Here is an 18,270-nt window from a genome sequence, read left to right as displayed (position 1 = left end):
TTTTAGAGGGATTATTAAGTGGAAATATCCATAATAAGTAAACCAACCCTTTAATCTCAACCTTATCCAAATATTTCCTGCCCATATAACAAACATCTAATAATACTTTTAGGATTTTAATAGTTAGAGCAGGTGGATTTTGACCTATCCTTTAACAATACATTCTGTTTTTCAGGTTCCCAAAAGACCTATAAATTAGTATGAGGTCTTTGAGGTCCTCAGAAAGCTAATTTCTGTCTAGACTTAAAAAGTCAATAGTTTTATAATTCCATAATCACACTGCCCAGAGCTGACGGGTATAAAATTATATGGGTGAATTTCTCTTCCTCCCTAAGGCAAAGCCAACAACTACACAGCATTTTCAAAGCCTCCATCCGACCTCCTTCTCTCTCCATTCAATCATTTCTCCCACTTAGCCCACTCTAGCTTTCTTCTTTAACCCCCACTCCCACTTTAACTTCACTCATCTCTCTTCCATCTCTTCATCCACCCCCCACCCCCTCTTCTTCTTTCTTGCTCATGGCTTCATTTAGCTGGTACCACTATCAAGGGAAATTTGCTAGATGGGGAGAGTCAATGGAGTGTAGCATATAGCTAGACATCAGCCTCAGGGAGGGTTTTCTACTGGAATCATCAACAATATTGCATAAGCTACACAATGGTCTGGAGGGAAATAGTAGTACATGGATGGATGGAAAAAACTGGGGAGGGATGATGGAGGACTATTAGAGGATGTGGGTGTGAGAAAGTATATGGTGTGGTAAATTAACTTAGATATTGACATTCAAAACACACGCTGAAGATACATTTCTGAACTCATGCATTCAGGGCATGCGTGTGATGCCACTGGTTCTTTTAACTCATCTGATTTAATGACACGTGCTCTGAGCAATGTTGTGTGTAGGAACCAAGTACACACTGCTTGAAAGTTTGGGGTAACAGAGAAAACATCATGTTTCTCATAACCCGCACTTGTATTTGTTGAATGACCTTGTACAGTAAAAGGAAATATAGCCAAGACATTGACAGACATTTTTAGTAAAATAAACATTTTGTCCTTTAAACTTCACCTTCCTCAAAGAATTGCCCATCTGCAGCAGTCATAGCCTTGGAGACCTTTGGCATTTTGCTGAGGCATTCCAGAGAAATTTGACCCTATGTTTCCCAAAGTGTTTCTCCCAAGTTGTATTAGTTTGACAGCTGCTTCTTACATACCATATAATCAAGTTGTCAACCTCAATCGGATTGTGTTCCAGTGACTGTGCAGGCCACACCATAACAGAGACAACAGCATTTAACTGTTTCCTCTTTAAGCAGTTTGGACCTGTGCTTTGGTCCAGTGTTCATTTCGCTGACCAGTAATTTTCATCAGCGAACTTTTATTTTTGCCAAAAACAAGAAGATAACTAAATAAAATGTAACTGACAATGACGTGTACTGACAAGTTTGTCAACAAATAAAAATTAGATGAAAATTATCCTTGAGAGACGAGAGCCAATCAGAACTGAGTAAGTTCTAAATAATTTAGAACAGTGAGCGAGTTTGGATGCATGCACATTATGCAATAAGGTTAGATGCGCCTGTTTGATCAACCCCTGAGAAATGATACAACTTAGAAACAAACGAAATCAAAACTTGCTGTCAAAGTGACTGCTTTGGTTACTGTCCTCCTGTTTGGAAGCTAGCACCCCCCACCCCAAGTCTATGTTTGTTCGACAATCGCAATCTTCATCTCCTACTGCCCAGTCTCACATGGATTTGTCTTTGCAAGTTTGTCTTACATTCGCATCCCAGAGCCGGCATCTTTACTGTTCATGGTAAAACACGTGTCTTCTGGATACCACTTTACAAAGCTGCTTGTTGAGTAAGACCAGTAACTCTTTGTTTTCTCAAACAAGCAACTCTGATGTACTTTTCTTACTTGCTCAGTTGGTTCTCGCTCTGTCTGTTTTTTAACTGCTCTGTTACAAGAGTAGTATACTTCTTCTAAAATCTGGCAATTTACTACTTTGATCTTATTTTAAATGGGGGAAAAAAGCTTTTGTTTCAAAAACAAGGACATTTAAGTGACCCCAGCCTTTTCAGCGGCAGTATAATTCTGCTTTTTTGTTCAGTGACGCAAATGAATATTATGAACGCAGTGATTACAGACTTCCTGGGAAGAAGGTGAAAGAGGAGTGCAACACGCACAGGCGGAGTGGCATTATTTGATGTGCTTCAAATAATATTCACATAAAAATATCAGGCAGATAATATGTGCAGGAGGACCTTGATGAGTTGAGGCTCATCATTGCCACGCAATGACATGAATCATTATGGTGGCGGTGCGCAGACTTGGAAAACAATGACTGCAGTTGTTTTGTTGCATGTCACACCATGTCAGTGAATGATGATAGCTGAAGCAATAGAATTTCCCAGTGATATTATTTGTTTTCAAAACATTTTGTCTTCCAAAACCTATTTATGCTAAAAACTCATTACCTTAAGGTGAATACATCACCATGTTCATATAATTCAATTTGACACAACCTGCTTTTAACTCTGCATTTAGAGTCTAATGCTTTCTGTGTATGCATTGTGTATACATTCATGACATGCCTAAAAAATGATCAACTATTATGGCCAATTTCTTTATATTAAATATGCATTGTAAAAATATTAGTATAAATAAAATAATTAAATATGCTTTAGTCATATCACTGCATAAAGGTGAGCCATAAGATCCATAAGATCTGGACAACATAAAACATCTGTGAAGAATCGGGCAGTTTCTCCTGCATACCTGACCTCCAGATGCAGCACTAGGAGGCAACGGTTTGCAATATCTTGAAAGCCCCTGGACAGGTCGTTTAGGGTCTGGAGAATCTGCTCCCTGCTGCGTTCACTCTCTCCAACCACCTGGCTGTCTGTTGGGATCATAGAGATGCAGGAGGATGAGAACACACGATAGACATAGAAAAACTCAACTATTGCAAACAGGAGCAGCTGAAGTGAGTAAAAGGACCATTGTAAATGGTTTCTGCAGCCTGTGTTACAGCCATTTGAAAGGCTGTGAGCATACACACATTAAACAGGTGCATTTGAAAACATAAAAAAAGCTCAACTGGGGATGAGTCAAGTATTCAGTTAATGTGATTTATTGTCAAAATTTAAAATATGTGCAAAAATATAAATTTATACATGAACAAAGGCACTGGTCTTGCCTTTGTTACTACATGCTGCTTATATTTTGTGGAGATTACTTAGTTCCTATTGAAAAATAATGAATTATATTTCTATAACTTTGACATCACACACTGAACCTCTGCATCCTGGTCGACACACTGCACAGACAAAGGTTAAAACAGGGTTAATCAGCCGAAGAAAAACAGTTTTTGAGGCTTTCAAAGTTGTAAAATATGTTTTATTTTGCTCTTAACTGAGTATTATTGATTCACTATTATTGATTCACCCACTAATAGGGAAAACAACAAGTATGATAACCTGTTTAAAGAAGGATGATGTTAAAATAAGAACAAGAGCAAATGACTTAATGTACATATTGTATTGGTACTGCAATATATTGTTTTTATTTCATTTTATTGTACTGTGTTGATGTTGTATTTGTATTGTTGTTGCAGTGAATAGTATTGTACTTTTACTGTGCTGTCCGTTCCCAGCACTCAAAACAAATCTAAATAAGCACTGTAAGTACTTACAGTGGGTAAATGGGTAACATATATTAGGAGAAATCATGCCACTTTAGCTTATATAGACTAGAAAATAACAACAAACTAATCTGCTCAAAAAATGAAGGGAACACTCAATCAACACATATCACAAGTCAGTTAAACTTCAGGGATATCGATCTGTCCAGTTAGGAAGCATGAACCATTGTGAATCCATTTCAGCTGCTTTGGTACAAATCAAAGTGACAACAGGTGCACTGGAGAAGCAACAAGAAGACAATCCCCAAAAAGGGAATGATTTTGCAGGTGGTGGCCACAGACCATTGCTTTCGTCTTATCCCTCCTGACCAGTTTTTCTCTAATTTTGGTTTTTGCCAGTGTCCTTGTCACTGCTGGCAGCATTAAAGAGTAATTACAGCCCATTCAGCTTGCTCATATAGTTTGTTTAATCCAGTCATGGCCCATCCATACCTAGGTCTACTGAGTCTCCCAGCACAGTCTCAAGGGTGTGGATGAGATACCGGGAGATGGGCTACATGGGTTACATAAGGACAGGTGGACAGGTCCATATTTGGCATCAACCCCACAGCAGGACTGGTATCTGCTCCTTTGTACAAGAAGCAACAGGAGGAGCACTGCTAGAGCCTTACAAAATGACCTCCAGCAGGCTACTTGTGCATTGTGCAGCTCGATTAGTATTCGACTAGTGTGTCACTCTTTTTCCAAAGTTTTAAGGTTTGGAATCTGCTGAAAAGTCCTTAGAAAACTAGGGAAAGACCTGCCAGCCAGTGGTGTTTTTCTTAAACTGCCCTTGAGCTCCCAAACTGTGTCATAAGATTGTTATTAACGTTATTAATGTGTTGTTTTGTTGTACTCTGCAGTAATAAGCATGTATGCCATTCCATATTGACATTATCAAGTTCTGTAAATAACGTTAGCTCATACGGTACACACATTCGCAAACTCATTAGTTCAGCTTCACACACTTCCTGAGTCCTTCAGCATGTTCTTGTACTTTCTTCCCATTACTTGTGCTGAGGCAGCAAGAGCATGTGTCACTGCACTGCATTGTAAGCCACACAAAAGACCCGTGTGTGTGTGTCTGTGTGTGTGAGAGAGAGAGAGCATGATGAGTGTATATAAATTCAGCTCAGCATAGATCAATGGCCATAAATTAACAAGGGGAGGAAAAGGAGAGAAATTGGCCCCGTCACTCATATGTAAGTCTATTTGGTCAATGAGGCGAGTGTGTGTGTGTGTGTGTGTGTGTGTGTGTGTGTGTGTGTGTGTGTGTGTGTGTGTGTGTGTGTGTGTGTGTGTGTGTCCGTCCGTGAAAGGGTGTTGGTGTGTGTACAAAGAGTGACTGTTGAGCAGGAGAATGCAGGGGTCCACGATCGATGTGCTGCAGTCAAAACCAGCTCCCTAGTTATTCTTCCTGCCCTTCCGAAGGTCACACATGCATGCAAGCTGGTACACATGCATGCATACACACAGCTAAAGAAGTAACAAGTTAAAACTATGCCTGGAATTATGTGATGATTATTCTTTTCTCGCCTTGACTCTTTTGAATTATACCACCAAAAAAGCCACGCCCACCATAACTGTGTTCTCACTAGCCTCACCTCTCATCTGAGAAGCTTCTTCAGTTCTAGGGTCAAACGGTGGAGAGTCCCAGATTTAGGAACTTAACACTGTAGTGTATGCTGTACAGTGTAGCGAGGAATGCTTAGACCCCTACATTGGAGAGACCAAACAGCCACCTAATAAACGGATGGCACAACATAGAAGAGCCACTTCCACGGGACAAGACTCGGCTGTCTATCTGCATCTATAGGACAAAGGTCATTCTTTCGAGGATGCCAATGTTCACTTTTTGAACAGAGAAGACAGATGGTTTGAAAGAGGAGTGAAGGAAGCCATCTATGTCCACTGTGAACGACCATCTTTGAACAGAGGCGGTGGCTTACGACTCCAACTGTCTGCCATCTATAATCCAGTTCTGAGATCCCTTCCCAGACACCTTAACGCCCACTCACATCCTGGGCCATCTGACCTCAGGAAATCACATGATAGGGTGGGGCTAGGTCTCACAATGAGTTCACCCGAAACCTTGGCTGATTGTGACCTACACCCGTTTTCACACCTTGGCTCGTGTGATTAGGTAGAGGATCATTAGGGGGTCCCATTGTCCCTCTTGGGGGAGCACTCCCACAGGGCTTAAGTCTGGGACTCTCCACCATTTGACCTTAGAACTGAAGAAGCTTCTCGGATGAGAGGTGAAACATCTTCAAGCAACTTAAGTCCAGATGCTTTTCTTTCCAAGCTCGTTAATCTGCAACTGCAATTTCTTCCTTTCAGAAGTCTGCTTAGAAATGTATGTTAAACTACTGAGTGACCATGAAGCATCACAAATGACTGCATGTCCTTGTATCACAGCAATGCTCAGATTTGGATATATCAGAGTTCACACCCAAAAATTTCCACTGATACTTCAACAATTAGCGTTACTTGTTCTATGAACAAAAATCTACATCCACCCTTCCACTGGGACCATTTCTTGTTCTATAAACAAATGACACTAAACACAACACTGCCTGAGCTCTCTTAGACAAGCTTATTGGAGTTTCTGTAAGTGTTCATCAGGAATAGTTCTCCAGGGTACTTGAAGTACATTCAAAGTTCTTGATTGGATTTTGTTCCAATTTTGTTCTGTTCTTTGTTTTTGCTCTGGGGAGGACAATCCATGACCGACAGTGTTCCATTGTGTTTTTTTGTATTTGGCATCAATGTCATGCTGAAAAATGAAGCCACTACCAGTCAGATACTATTGCATGGTGGATCAAAATATGACAGTACTGTTCTGAGTTCATAATTTTATCAACTTTGTCAAGATCTTCAACATCACTGGCTGAAATGCATCCCCAAAGTCCACTGTGTTTTACAGATGGCTGTAGACACTCACTGATGTATCTCTCTCCTGACTTCCTCCATACATACTGATGACAATTTGAAACAAAAATCTACAGTTTGGACCCATTACTCCATAACAACTGTTGGCACTGACTTTCAGTCCAGTTTTTTGGCATACCCTAGCTTTCTCTCCCTCCTTTCTTTGTTAAGAATGGTTTCTTGACAGACACCCTTCCACTGAGACCATTTCTGATGAGGCTTCAGTGAACAGTAGATAGATCAACTGAAAGGCCAGATGCATCTGTCAGGTCCTGTGTCAACTCTTTGCTGGAAATTTGCCTATTTCTTAAGAATCTTACATCACTTTAACATATTGTTAATCTGCTGTACTTTTCAGGCCTAAAACTGCTTTTGTTGTCATCCACTCATCCAGCTTCCTCAACTTTATTAAGGACACACTACACATCTTGCTGGAATATGTTATATAAGTTTTCGGCTAATAGCGCTTTGAAAAACCTCGGTGCAAAAAGACAATTTTATGTGTATTATGTGTTTTTGTAACAAGATCTTTAATAACAAAGTGCCTAAAAATGCAATTTAAAATTGTTTATTTGCCAAGTTGTCTGATATGTGTAGACAACAATGCTTCATCCCTTGAGCTAGATGATTTTTATGTTTGACTGAAAGAACACCATATTCATCTGAATATGGTAAGGTACAAGGATTGGACTGTAAATTAATGAAAAAGCAGCCAATTGATAAAAAAGGGTAGTAAGATCTCCAGAAAGTGCTCAAGAGCACTTAAAAGTACAAGAAACTTTGGCTCCTTTAAAACAAAATATAAAGAAATGAGGGATGATGCAAGACTTTTGCACAATCCTATATTCTTTGATTCTCTCTCTATACTTAAATCAAAAGAAATCTATGTTGCTTTGCATTGGTTGTGCTTTTGTGTCCTCCTAGTCCTCTGCGCACATTTTGTATGCATTGTAGTTACTTTAAATTTATCTCTGAGAAAATGAGAAACCATTGCTCCAAGCAAACAGCAGTCAGGTATACGCCATGACCGTCCAATCAGAAAAGCAAACACGGTCAGGGTTGTGATGTGACATTGGTGACAGTTGCTCTTATGGCCTGTGTACCTGACATACAGAGATAACAGCTTGGAATTATGTTTCTTATTAAAGGTCTGCAAGTGATGAACGTTCTGGATGTATGAACTAACAGTATGGTTAGTTCAGCTAATATAATTCTGGTGTACAGCCCCTACAGGCAGTTAATAGCAATAATCTATATGGGAAATAAGGCTAGAAATGAATTATGTAGCATGGTAGACTTCTACTAAAAATGTATTTTTGTTACTTTGTTTCTTTTACTTTGAACTGGCCTAAGAGACCAAAACCTGATTTCAGTAAGTGGACTACTTTACACATTAATTATGCTTAACTTTGTTTGTTTAAATGGCAATCAGAATCAGTGTTATTATATGTAATGAAAATAATGTAATATTTAATAATCTACAATATCGACTTGCCCCTCACCTCGCAGGGGGTGGTGGGGTCTTGTGGCTTAGATTTTCAGTTGAGCGATACCAATATAATCTAGCTAAGAGTCAACAGAATAACAAACAAGATTGCTTTTAATAAAAGAAAAACAATGATTTCCCAAGACAGTAGAGGATATTACATTAATTGATTTCACCTGATTGTGTGAAGCTGATGCTGTTCATACTCCCTGGTCAACTTTGAGATCATGAACAGATACAGAACCCACCATTAAAACACAATACTGTCTCCTAAAATAAAAAGCACAATTTTAAGACAAAAATGTTTTAAAGCTTCTGCCAAAAGACTTAAATATAGACTAATTTTCTCTCAGTGCGTCTATCTCTTTCTCTTAGCGTGTAGTTACAGGTGCGAGAGAGCCAAAGCCTTGCACATGCTCTGCCTGTGGGAGTGTTTCCCACTAACTGTCTGTATATCTGCAGGAATTGACTCGGAGGCTTGTTTCCTCTCATGTGCATTACGCTCACTCACTCGCTCACTTTTCTGACAGCAGAAAAAAAGGCCTTACTGTGGCACACACTGCTGGAGGTCTCTCTGGGGGGTGTCTGTGAAAAACACACGACCAGAGACACACAAGCGTACAGACCCGTACACAAAAACACACTCGGATTCTTGCCACCCCGAGCCTTGCGCTGCTTTGATGATGCGAGGGAGGCGTCGCAGCATGGGGGGCACCATTAGAGTCAGGAACAGACGGGCAAAAGGAGACGACTCATTTGTCCTGACTGACAACTTTCTTGCTCTCTTTTTTCCTTTTCTGGTTGCCTTTTCCTCCAACTAAATTCCTCCTATCTCCTATTTATGAGTTCTTGTGTGTGCATTATTAAATGTGAAGATATGTATGTGCATGTCATGTATCTATTTATGCGTTCATGTACAGGCATGTGTGCGTGTGCTTTGTGCTTATCCAATTATTTTCAAATCTCATCTAAGGGAAACGTCTGTTGCTTGCCATCTGCAAAAGATGAGGGTGGCAGACATTAAGGGAGAAGATCAGTGATGGAATTCACACACAGACACACAGAATGCATGCGCCTACATAAACGGACAGTTCATCTTAACACAACCACTTAGACTCACTGCACCCACTGCCAATAAGAGCATAATCAACACATTAAGAAGAGGAATAACAGGACATGATATTTCCTGTGGAACTTACACTCACTAAAGAGTTCATGATAATCATATTTTTTTTGGAAATCCACAGCATAGCATGGAAAAGAAAATGGAGTGAGATAAGCAAAGGACAGTATCCTGCAGGACTGGAGTGATGAATGATTCATAAATGACTTATTAGGAGGAGTTATTAATTATTTTGCTGCCTCTGGTATAGGATGAACATCTGCACACTGAGATCTAAACTTCGGTCCAGAGACAGAGATAGAGAAAAGGAGGGGCAGGAGAGAGATATAAAATAATGATGGTATTAAAAGATTTTGATGTCTGATGACATCTAATTGTTTCAAATGCTTTTAAAATGAGAAGGAATCAAAAGTTCATGCTTTAAAGTTTTGACAGTAATAGTGAGGAGTGCTGTAATATTGACCAGAATACAATATTAGACTACTTAGCAGTTGGTTGGACAGGGAGAACAGTGGGTTTCCACTAATCAGATGGTGATTCGATCCCTGGCTCCTTCAATCCATCAAACTGTCCTTGGTCAAGACACTGAACACCAAGCAGTGAAGGGTGTGAGTATGTGTGAAATAAAGGAAGCACTGTAAATGTAGAATGTGAGTGAACGGATGAATGTGGCTTATAGTTCAAAGCACTTTGAGTGGTCAATAAGAGTAGAAAGGAGTTATATAAAAATGCAGCCAATTACTGAAAAACATCACCACCATCTCCCACTTAAACTACCCCCCCAGGTCTCTGCAGTGAATAAGAATGTTTTCTCAGTCAAGTTCCCTTGTTAAATGAAGTCAAGAAAAAATACTGCTAAAGGGGAAAGACCTGCACTCACCATAGTTAAGGTGAGCCACTGAGATGAGAAGGAGCCTCCTCCTATAGGGAGACCACATGATTACTGCCTAGAAACCCTGCAGGCTAGATTAGAAAGGTCTGTATCTACGCCTACTTAATGATGTCCAGACTTCCAACATTAAGACACACTTTTGTGCACAACCATATACCACATTGCTAGAGAAGACTGACCAACAGAAGATCTAACAAGGCTGTCAAATACAGTGGCTCATTTAAGGTATTTTACTTGGGCCTAAGATACAGTGGTCAAACCAATCAGAAGACAGGGAACATCATTTAAAGAGGCTCGTCTTAAACGGAGGATGAACTGAGGGGACAAATAAGAACTATTTTTAAAAAGTCAGTCATGCTAAGCTACTCAAGTGGAGTCCAAGAGCAAAAACGTGGAGCTGGAAATTAGCATAACAGGTCTACTTAATAAACCAGGTCAAGAAGAAAAAGTGGTTGGCATTGCTGCTCAGCTGTGTGTGCATGTGTGTGTTGTCAGGTAAATATTGTTAGAATGGATTAGATGGCCAGTGCTGCAACCAGATGGGCGATAAGACCGTTTCTGTGGACACCTTTCACAGACAGTCTGCCAACACACATACACACATGGCCCTTATTACCGACACACACGCAAGCTTACTTCAGACATCTTTTGACACACAGAGATATTCAAAGATGCTTAAATCTGCAGGTATGCGCACTAAATCTAATCTACATCAGGATAAATATGTTACAGGAAAGCTTCACTGCTGTAGCTAACTGCAGGGACACTACTGATATGTTAGTCAAGCTTTGTAGTAAAATGTACAGTTTAACTCTGCATATTTTTTTTACCATTTTTTCATAGAGCATGCTGTCCATTTGTGTAAACAGCCTCTATTAATAAATATAGGTTGAACAGGGGCTGAGAAGTAGCTTCAACAGTTCACTATGTAATAATATGCAAATTAGCCATGTGCCTATGTTACTGATGCTAGTTGGTCATGGGGAGGTGACTGAAGTGAGCTAGTCTCATGAGATTTCTGGTGGTAATATTCAGGTGAAGAGTGAAATATATGAACATAAATGAGTTTATTTTCATTTTCAACGAAACAAGCTCTGGACTAATACAGTCGCCCAAAATTGAGGTAATATTGTATATGGGAAGAATTGTTCCGACCTTAACGGCTGTGTATGTAATCACACATCCAGTCGAATTAAGCCTCAAGAAAAGCGATGAAAGCAAACCACTGCAGAGATTACTGAGCCGTGGACAAAATCTACCAGATCCTTACCACTTGGACAAAAAAGAAAAGGAAGAACCTTCACTCTTGCTGGATAGGGAAGAAAGAAGGAAAGACAGAAAGAAAGAAAGAAAAGCCAAGAAGGAATGAAGCAGGAATGCAAGAAAGAGAAATGAAATAAAGAAAAAGCAAAAACAGGGAGAGGAAAATGAGTTGTTCATACCTGACTGCTTCTGTAATATAAAATCCAATTTGGAGAGGCATAGACGTGAGGCGGGGGGGTGGGGGATGAGATAAGGTGGGGTCTTTTTTCCCCTGCTGTACCCTTGTCCCATCTCATACAGTGCACGGCTATGTACACACGCGTGCGCGCGCACACTCACACACAATGCACCCATGCCATCACACACGTAGTCCGTCATCAGCTCACCAAACACTAAATAATGAACAATACGGAGGCTGTCCCAGCATGATAAGTGACTGCCCTATCCTTCCCATTAGTGCCACCCGCCAGAATTAATGATAATTATGTCACGTCCCTTCCCGTACTTTTATTGAATTCTTATCTATGAATAGACGAAGGAAGCTAGCGTCAGAGTGAGAGGGAAGAGAAGATACTGCACTGACAAAGTCGAGCCTAAATAAGAATATTTCTCATTTAATTATTTTATTTCTAAAAGAAAAAGTTGCGATATGGAAGGGCAAAATAAGTGCAAGTTCAATGAGCAATCAGAGGACTGAAGCCAGGGAGTTGTGACAATGGCTGATAAAGGTTGAAGCCCTCTCTATGCCTACAAGAAAGGTGAATAATTTACCTCAGCTCTGCCAGAAGCCCCAAGATACCACAGTGAACACAGCTTAGTTTCTCACAAGTACTGCAACACAATAACTGGAAATGTGAAGGCTGTAAAAGGTGACAAAAGATCTGGATACTTTTAATCTTAAAATGTGGTAATTATGTTGTTTAATCTCAGTCAGCATAACAGATACATAAATCCTTAGTAACAAAAAAATCAATAAGATGGATATCAAATATACAGTTTTCTTATTTTTTTTTGTAAATTAAACAGCTTTTATACAAAGTGAATTTTTCATCTTCTCAAGACTGATAATAATATTACACCAGTCAAAGTCAACAAGTGCAGCTTGATGACATCTTTAATAATGTTACTACTGCTTGAGGCTGACAATGTAAAGTCTGGAGTCTGTTTATGATTTAGGGAAAAGCTTTTATGCACATTTAATGCACATTTATTGCATAAACACTTCATAGGAAACACCAGATCAATGCTGTTCAGGGCCCCTGTTTGTTGTCAAACAGCCTGACATCTTTTTTGGTGTGGATTCCACTGGACGCTAAAAACATTCCTTTGAGATACTAATCCATGCTGACATTCTTGCACTGCAAGATTTTTTGCTGCACATCAATACATCAATATGGAAGGGAATTTTGCTGGATTCTGTGATGTAATGGGGAGGCCACTGAAATCCACTACACTCACTGTAATGTTCCTAAAACCAGTTAGACATGGCAGACATTATCAATTTGAAAGTAGTCATTAAAAGATGGTAAACTGCAGCCATCAAGGCCCTGAAGCGCCACGAGAAAAAAATCCACTTATTCTTATACTGCTGCACTCAGCATGGCCTGTTGACACATGGCAAGCTGGGTCCATGGATTCAAGCTGTTGATGCCAAACTGTGACCCTACTGGACTATTTGCATCCCTCAGCACAAATCAAGATACAGACCAAGCTATGCTTGCCCTGAGCAGACTTGTTCTTGACTGACAGAACTGGAAGCCATTGTAATCGCTTTAAAGTAAGATCTGCCCTTTCTGTCATGTCAGACCATCTGTATATTTGGCTCTGACCTCTCTCTTCAACAACACATTTCTATTTGCTGATTTCTGTCTGCTTTTTTGCACCAAGCAGCCCATTTGTCACTGTTAGTTCTTTTTAAATGTTTAAAGTGTTTAATAACTAAAACTCCTGACTGGAATATGCAGGATTTCTATGATTTAGACTTCTGTTCCACTACTGCCTAAGTGGGTAATTGCATGAACAAGCAGGTGTTCAGGTGTTTCTAAAGTGGGGGTACTAATGGGAGTACTAACTCGCTGACTGCCATTAAATGTTGCTAACAAAAAAAGATTTGGACTTGAAGAGGAATATTATAAGATGCTAGAATTCAATCTTGGCGATTAAACATTGACATGTGACAACAGGGATTAGAAAAAAACAGAACTAATGATAAGTGATTAATAAGATCTACATAAAGTCTTTGCTGGATGGAAACACACACACAGACTCTTCATTCTTTTATCAGTGATTAATGATACAAAAGTGATGACTGAGCAGGGAATGTAGGAAATGCTTTCATGAGTCCTGATTAGGGCAGGCGTTTATGCGCCCACACTTGCAGAAGCACAACCAAAGATAATGAGTGTGTGTGTGTAAAGTGCTCTTTGACAACTCCAGTAGGGAAGGTAATGAGTGTGTGATAATACACTCAAACAAGAATTTAATGAGGCACAGGTACGAAGTGTTGCTACAGAAGCACAGAACGCAAAGATGAGGAAAATTCGTCTATCTCTGATTGTGATCCTACTGTACATAAACCATCCAGACAATGCTTTCAATCTCTATGCATTCTGATCAATAAATACCCAATAACCCAAGGAACTGGTAGCAGCATCTTTAGGAATACAAACCAGTGTTTTAATTTAGCACCGTCCTGCAATATATCAAACAGCAGAGGGTGTACGGTGACAAAGATGCATGTTTAGAGTGCTTGTATAGTTATTTCTATACTAAACCTTTACATTTCTGTCAACTGCTGTATGCCACATGATATAATAGATAATCATATTTCAATTTTAGGAAAAAACAAAGATAAATACAGAGACACTCCATGCCCTTTCATATAATATGGCTTCTTTAATTTTTTTTCCAAGGTCAACATTGACCTTGAGTGCTAACAGTGAAGATCAAGGTCAAATGTTTAGTCAACCTTGGAACTCATATCTTCCAAGGCCCAGTATATTTGTTGTGAAGTAAATATTGTGCAGCACATCCACTTAATATATGTTTGCCCCACCCTAAAAGCCCAGATTGACTCCCTGTGGTATGTTTGGTTCAGTTCAAAATCACTTGTTTATTTTATTTTATATTAATTTTTTGACATATACAGTTTTAGTGACTTTTTGTAAAGTTCAACAAATCCACTCGTTACGTTAAATCTTTATCTATATCATTATCTCAGCACTGACCAAAAACAATTTGGATTCTGATATTTGCCATAAATTGAACAGCCTTGGGGTCTCTTATAATGTCCTGGCATCCAAGGGAGAAGGGTTCAGGGTTCGACCCAAACTGTGGTTGCCTGCCATTATGTGCCGGCACACAGTGCATCGAAAAGACAAAACGACAATCTCTGCCAGATCTGGCACCTTGTGATTTTAACAAAATGAAAATCAAGTTAGAGGGAGGCAGGTCCGACACATCAGAGAACATCCAGTAGACACTGGATTCACACAGACATGGGCCAAACAGCTGCAGGTAAGATTAGGCAAATTCAAATCTGGTCCAGTTTCCAGAACTTTTTTAATTACACCTAATATATTCAGGTTTTTCTAAAACAGTGCTATAGTTATAGTTTGGAGCAATGACAGCCTTTTTATCAGTTTCAAGTAAAAAAACAAAAAACAAACTGTAGAAAGGAAACTGGCAGAAAAGATCATCTTACTTTTGGTCAAATGCAACCATTCCACAAGCAAAACTCATGTATTAAAGAAAACACTGAGTTTTGCAGAAAGAGCAGCAAACAGCAACAGATGTCTGCGTTGGCGTCAGCGTACTAGATGTAGGTGGAAATTTCACTGCATATGTCTCTGTTTGTGTCAAAAATATCATTGTGCTAGCTTCGTTTTATTTCATCAACAAAATAACACCTTCAGAGATATCGACTGTAATTATGATGTGCAGGTTTTACTTTGTTTGGAAGAAATACAGTTATTCAAGGAAGTTCACGATTAAGTCTGTCGTTTACTTCACATTTACACAACTTACTGGATGCGTGAGGCAGTGTGACGAAGAACGTCTTGAGGCGACAGGCAAGCCATTCCATGCTCTCGTGAAGGTTGGCCAGTGCCTTGAGGTCGCTGACATCACGCAGGATCTCATTCTGTGGGATTAACTTGTCTCCGAGGTTCCCAGTCAGCACCTCTGACTCCTTAGCAAAAGCAGCCCTGAATGATGGACGGGGTGAGGGATGTAAGAGTGTGTATGTTTAGAATGACAGGCACATTATATTGTTGGCAAAAGAAAAACACAATTTAACCATCAATCAAGTGGCAAATACCCATTTAAAATAAAAAAAAAATAGCTGGTATTAAAAAAAAAAGTTGTGAAAGCATTGACGAAGCTCAGAGGTGACTTTGTGAAAGACACTTTAATCGGTCCGCAGTGTTACATTCTTTGGAGGAATTTATCAGTGATTGGGTTCCTGGTTGGACTCAAAATGTCTGGTTTGCAGACACTGAGTGGATTTTATAAAAGCAATAATAGAAGTCAATTTTTTAAAGTAATAAAATAATGGATTGTCGAACAGAATGGATGTGCACACGTCTCCTCTGTGTGTTAATGCGTTCAACTGAAAATAGCTCAAATTTTATAATAATCTTATGCTTATGTGCTCAGTATCTCGGGGTTCAATTATTGCTTTGACCTTTACAGTGACTCACACACAAGGGAAATAAGAAGGGCTGAAAGCTGGATGGATAAAGAGATAAACACAGGAGGAGTGGAGGGGGAAACTGTGAGCAATTTTATGAGTGCGGATACTTAAAAAAGAAGAAGTTTCCACTAGCTCAACAGTTGGTGGGAGAGAAAAACAGGTGACGGAAAACATTTAGAAAAAGATGCCAAACACAAGGCAGAGATTTACAAAGTGGCCAAAACAAACACACAGAGATGCATTTGGCGTTCAAGCACTTGTGGTTGCAGAAGCATAGGGTGAGACCTGGGAAGCTGGATAACTTAAAATCAAAACTGTAGTGCTGCAAACACACGACATGTCAGCTAGCCTCCAGAGTCACCAGGATACCCGCAAGATCAAGATTCTTTGAACAACAGATGGGTAAAATAAACAAAACCCACAAGCTCATACATTCTCACTCGGGCACAGGCATGTGTGGCTTATTAATGAGGCTTTATTAAAGCACTGGGCTGAGAGTCGTGCAGAAGCTAATCCCCCTTTCATAGTGATGAAAACATCTACAGCTCTCAAATCAAACAGCCTTATGGTTTCCCTCTTGCTATCTCAGTGCTCTCTGCGTGTGTGTGTGTGTGTGTGTGTGTGTGTGTGTGTGTGTGTGTGTGTGTGTGTGTGTGTGTGTGTGAGACTAAGAAAAGGGAGTGTGTGAGAGAGGAAGGGAGTGCACACAACAGATTGACTTTCTCTGGCCACATAACCAATTTATTTATTTACTTTACTCTTCCGCTCCGATGAGCTCCAGTGTTCCCTGAAGAGGGTGCACATTCAAAGGCAATTTCGATAAGACTGACCCCCCAATTCCCTGCCTCTGTCTGCTCTCCTTATATTTTCCTATTTTGTTCTTCCCTCGTTTTCTCACTTCCTCCAGATAAAGGGCGTTTAAAAGAGCAATCATGACTTCTTTTACAGGCGCATCTTAGTCAACAAGAGGGGGTTCAAAACATATGTGAACAAAGACGCAAAAATGGGAGGGAGGGATTAAGTGCGTGATTGCTCAAGTGTGGTTGTGTACATCCACGTCTGATTCTGTCTGTGTGTCTACTGTGAATGTGAGTATGTGCTATTCCACGTGTGCTTACATTATTTAATTCTGCACATACATAACGCATATGAATGAGCATGTGTACATTTGCATACTGTTACTGTGCATAATTTGTACCTGGTGAAGTCTTCTTCATCCTCTCTCTTCTGTCGGGTCTGTCTGGGCTGGGCCATATTTGCCCAGTTAGGGAGGGACTGGAGCAAGCGACTGATGTCTTCATCTTTAGCCCAGGAAGCACTGATGGTCAGCTTTTCCTCACACTGGACGATGCCCCTGAGGGAAAACAGACATAATAATGCAAACTTAGGCAAGAGATAATTTGTAAAAAGGTGTTTTTAAGTTCTTGCTCCTAAAATAGAAACACATTGTTAATAATATTGGAAGAATATCAAGAAACTAGTTTCATTTTTTTTTCAATCTTACCAACAGATAAAGAACTTAGTGTAAAAAATTGAATGAGATTTGCGGTTAAAAGGCATATGATGTCATACAGTATTATCATTAGTTTTCAATTATAACGACAGTGTAACAATACAGTGATTTGCATTTACTGCACTGAACTGTCACTGCGTGTTTATTAGCATTATTAAATAGCCGATAATGTGGCCATTCAATTTTTAACTTTCTGAGTTAACTGTTTTTCATTTTTGGGCATATCCCTCTGCGAGTGTCTTCTTCAGTAATAGTGTGTTAACTTTACCCTTATTCATCTTATAGGGGCCAACATGAAGAATCATAAAATGGTTTTTCAGACTATAAACCTCTAAATCAATATTTTGATCCTACCTCTAGTTTTAAAGAAACTCCAGTATATTTTTTGCTGTGCATGAGCCATACAGCAAGTACAGCTAAATAATATCTGTTTAGTACTAACAAACAGAACATGAGCTAATCAGAGAGTTGTGAATGTGATTTACGACCATCTTTACTGACATATAAAATAAAATTACAGCAGCCGTGAATTGGCTTGAGGACAATCTGTGGCAGAGTGCCAGTATCTATTTGCTTTGTTTGCCTGTGCCTATGTTGGAGAAACTGCTTGGTTCTGCAATTATTACTAATACCCCAAGCACTCCGGGGTATCACATTCACATCTGCAACCACACACATAAGTG

The 18,270-nt window shown here is 39.6% G+C and overlaps 1 protein-coding gene across 1 annotated transcript in view; it reads right to left on the bottom strand.

Moving 5' to 3' along the window:
• exoc4 (exocyst complex component 4) overlaps positions 1–18,270 on the bottom strand; it is a 131,370-nt gene that overhangs the window by 15,881 nt on the left and 97,219 nt on the right. Inside the window, exons 15-17 of the mRNA XM_031726575.2 lie at positions 17,273–17,428; positions 15,408–15,586; positions 2,783–2,906 (exon numbers count right to left, since the gene is read on the bottom strand). Coding sequence (XP_031582435.1) covers positions 2,783–2,906; positions 15,408–15,586; positions 17,273–17,428 — 459 coding nt within the window. The remainder of the gene's footprint in view (positions 1–2,782; positions 2,907–15,407; positions 15,587–17,272; positions 17,429–18,270) is intronic.

This window comes from Oreochromis aureus, linkage group 17, assembly GCF_013358895.1.
Source record: "Oreochromis aureus strain Israel breed Guangdong linkage group 17, ZZ_aureus, whole genome shotgun sequence".
NCBI lineage: Eukaryota > Metazoa > Chordata > Actinopteri > Cichliformes > Cichlidae > Oreochromis > Oreochromis aureus.
Note: the sequence above shows the minus strand (reverse complement) of the source record. Positions and strands in the feature narration are given on the sequence as shown.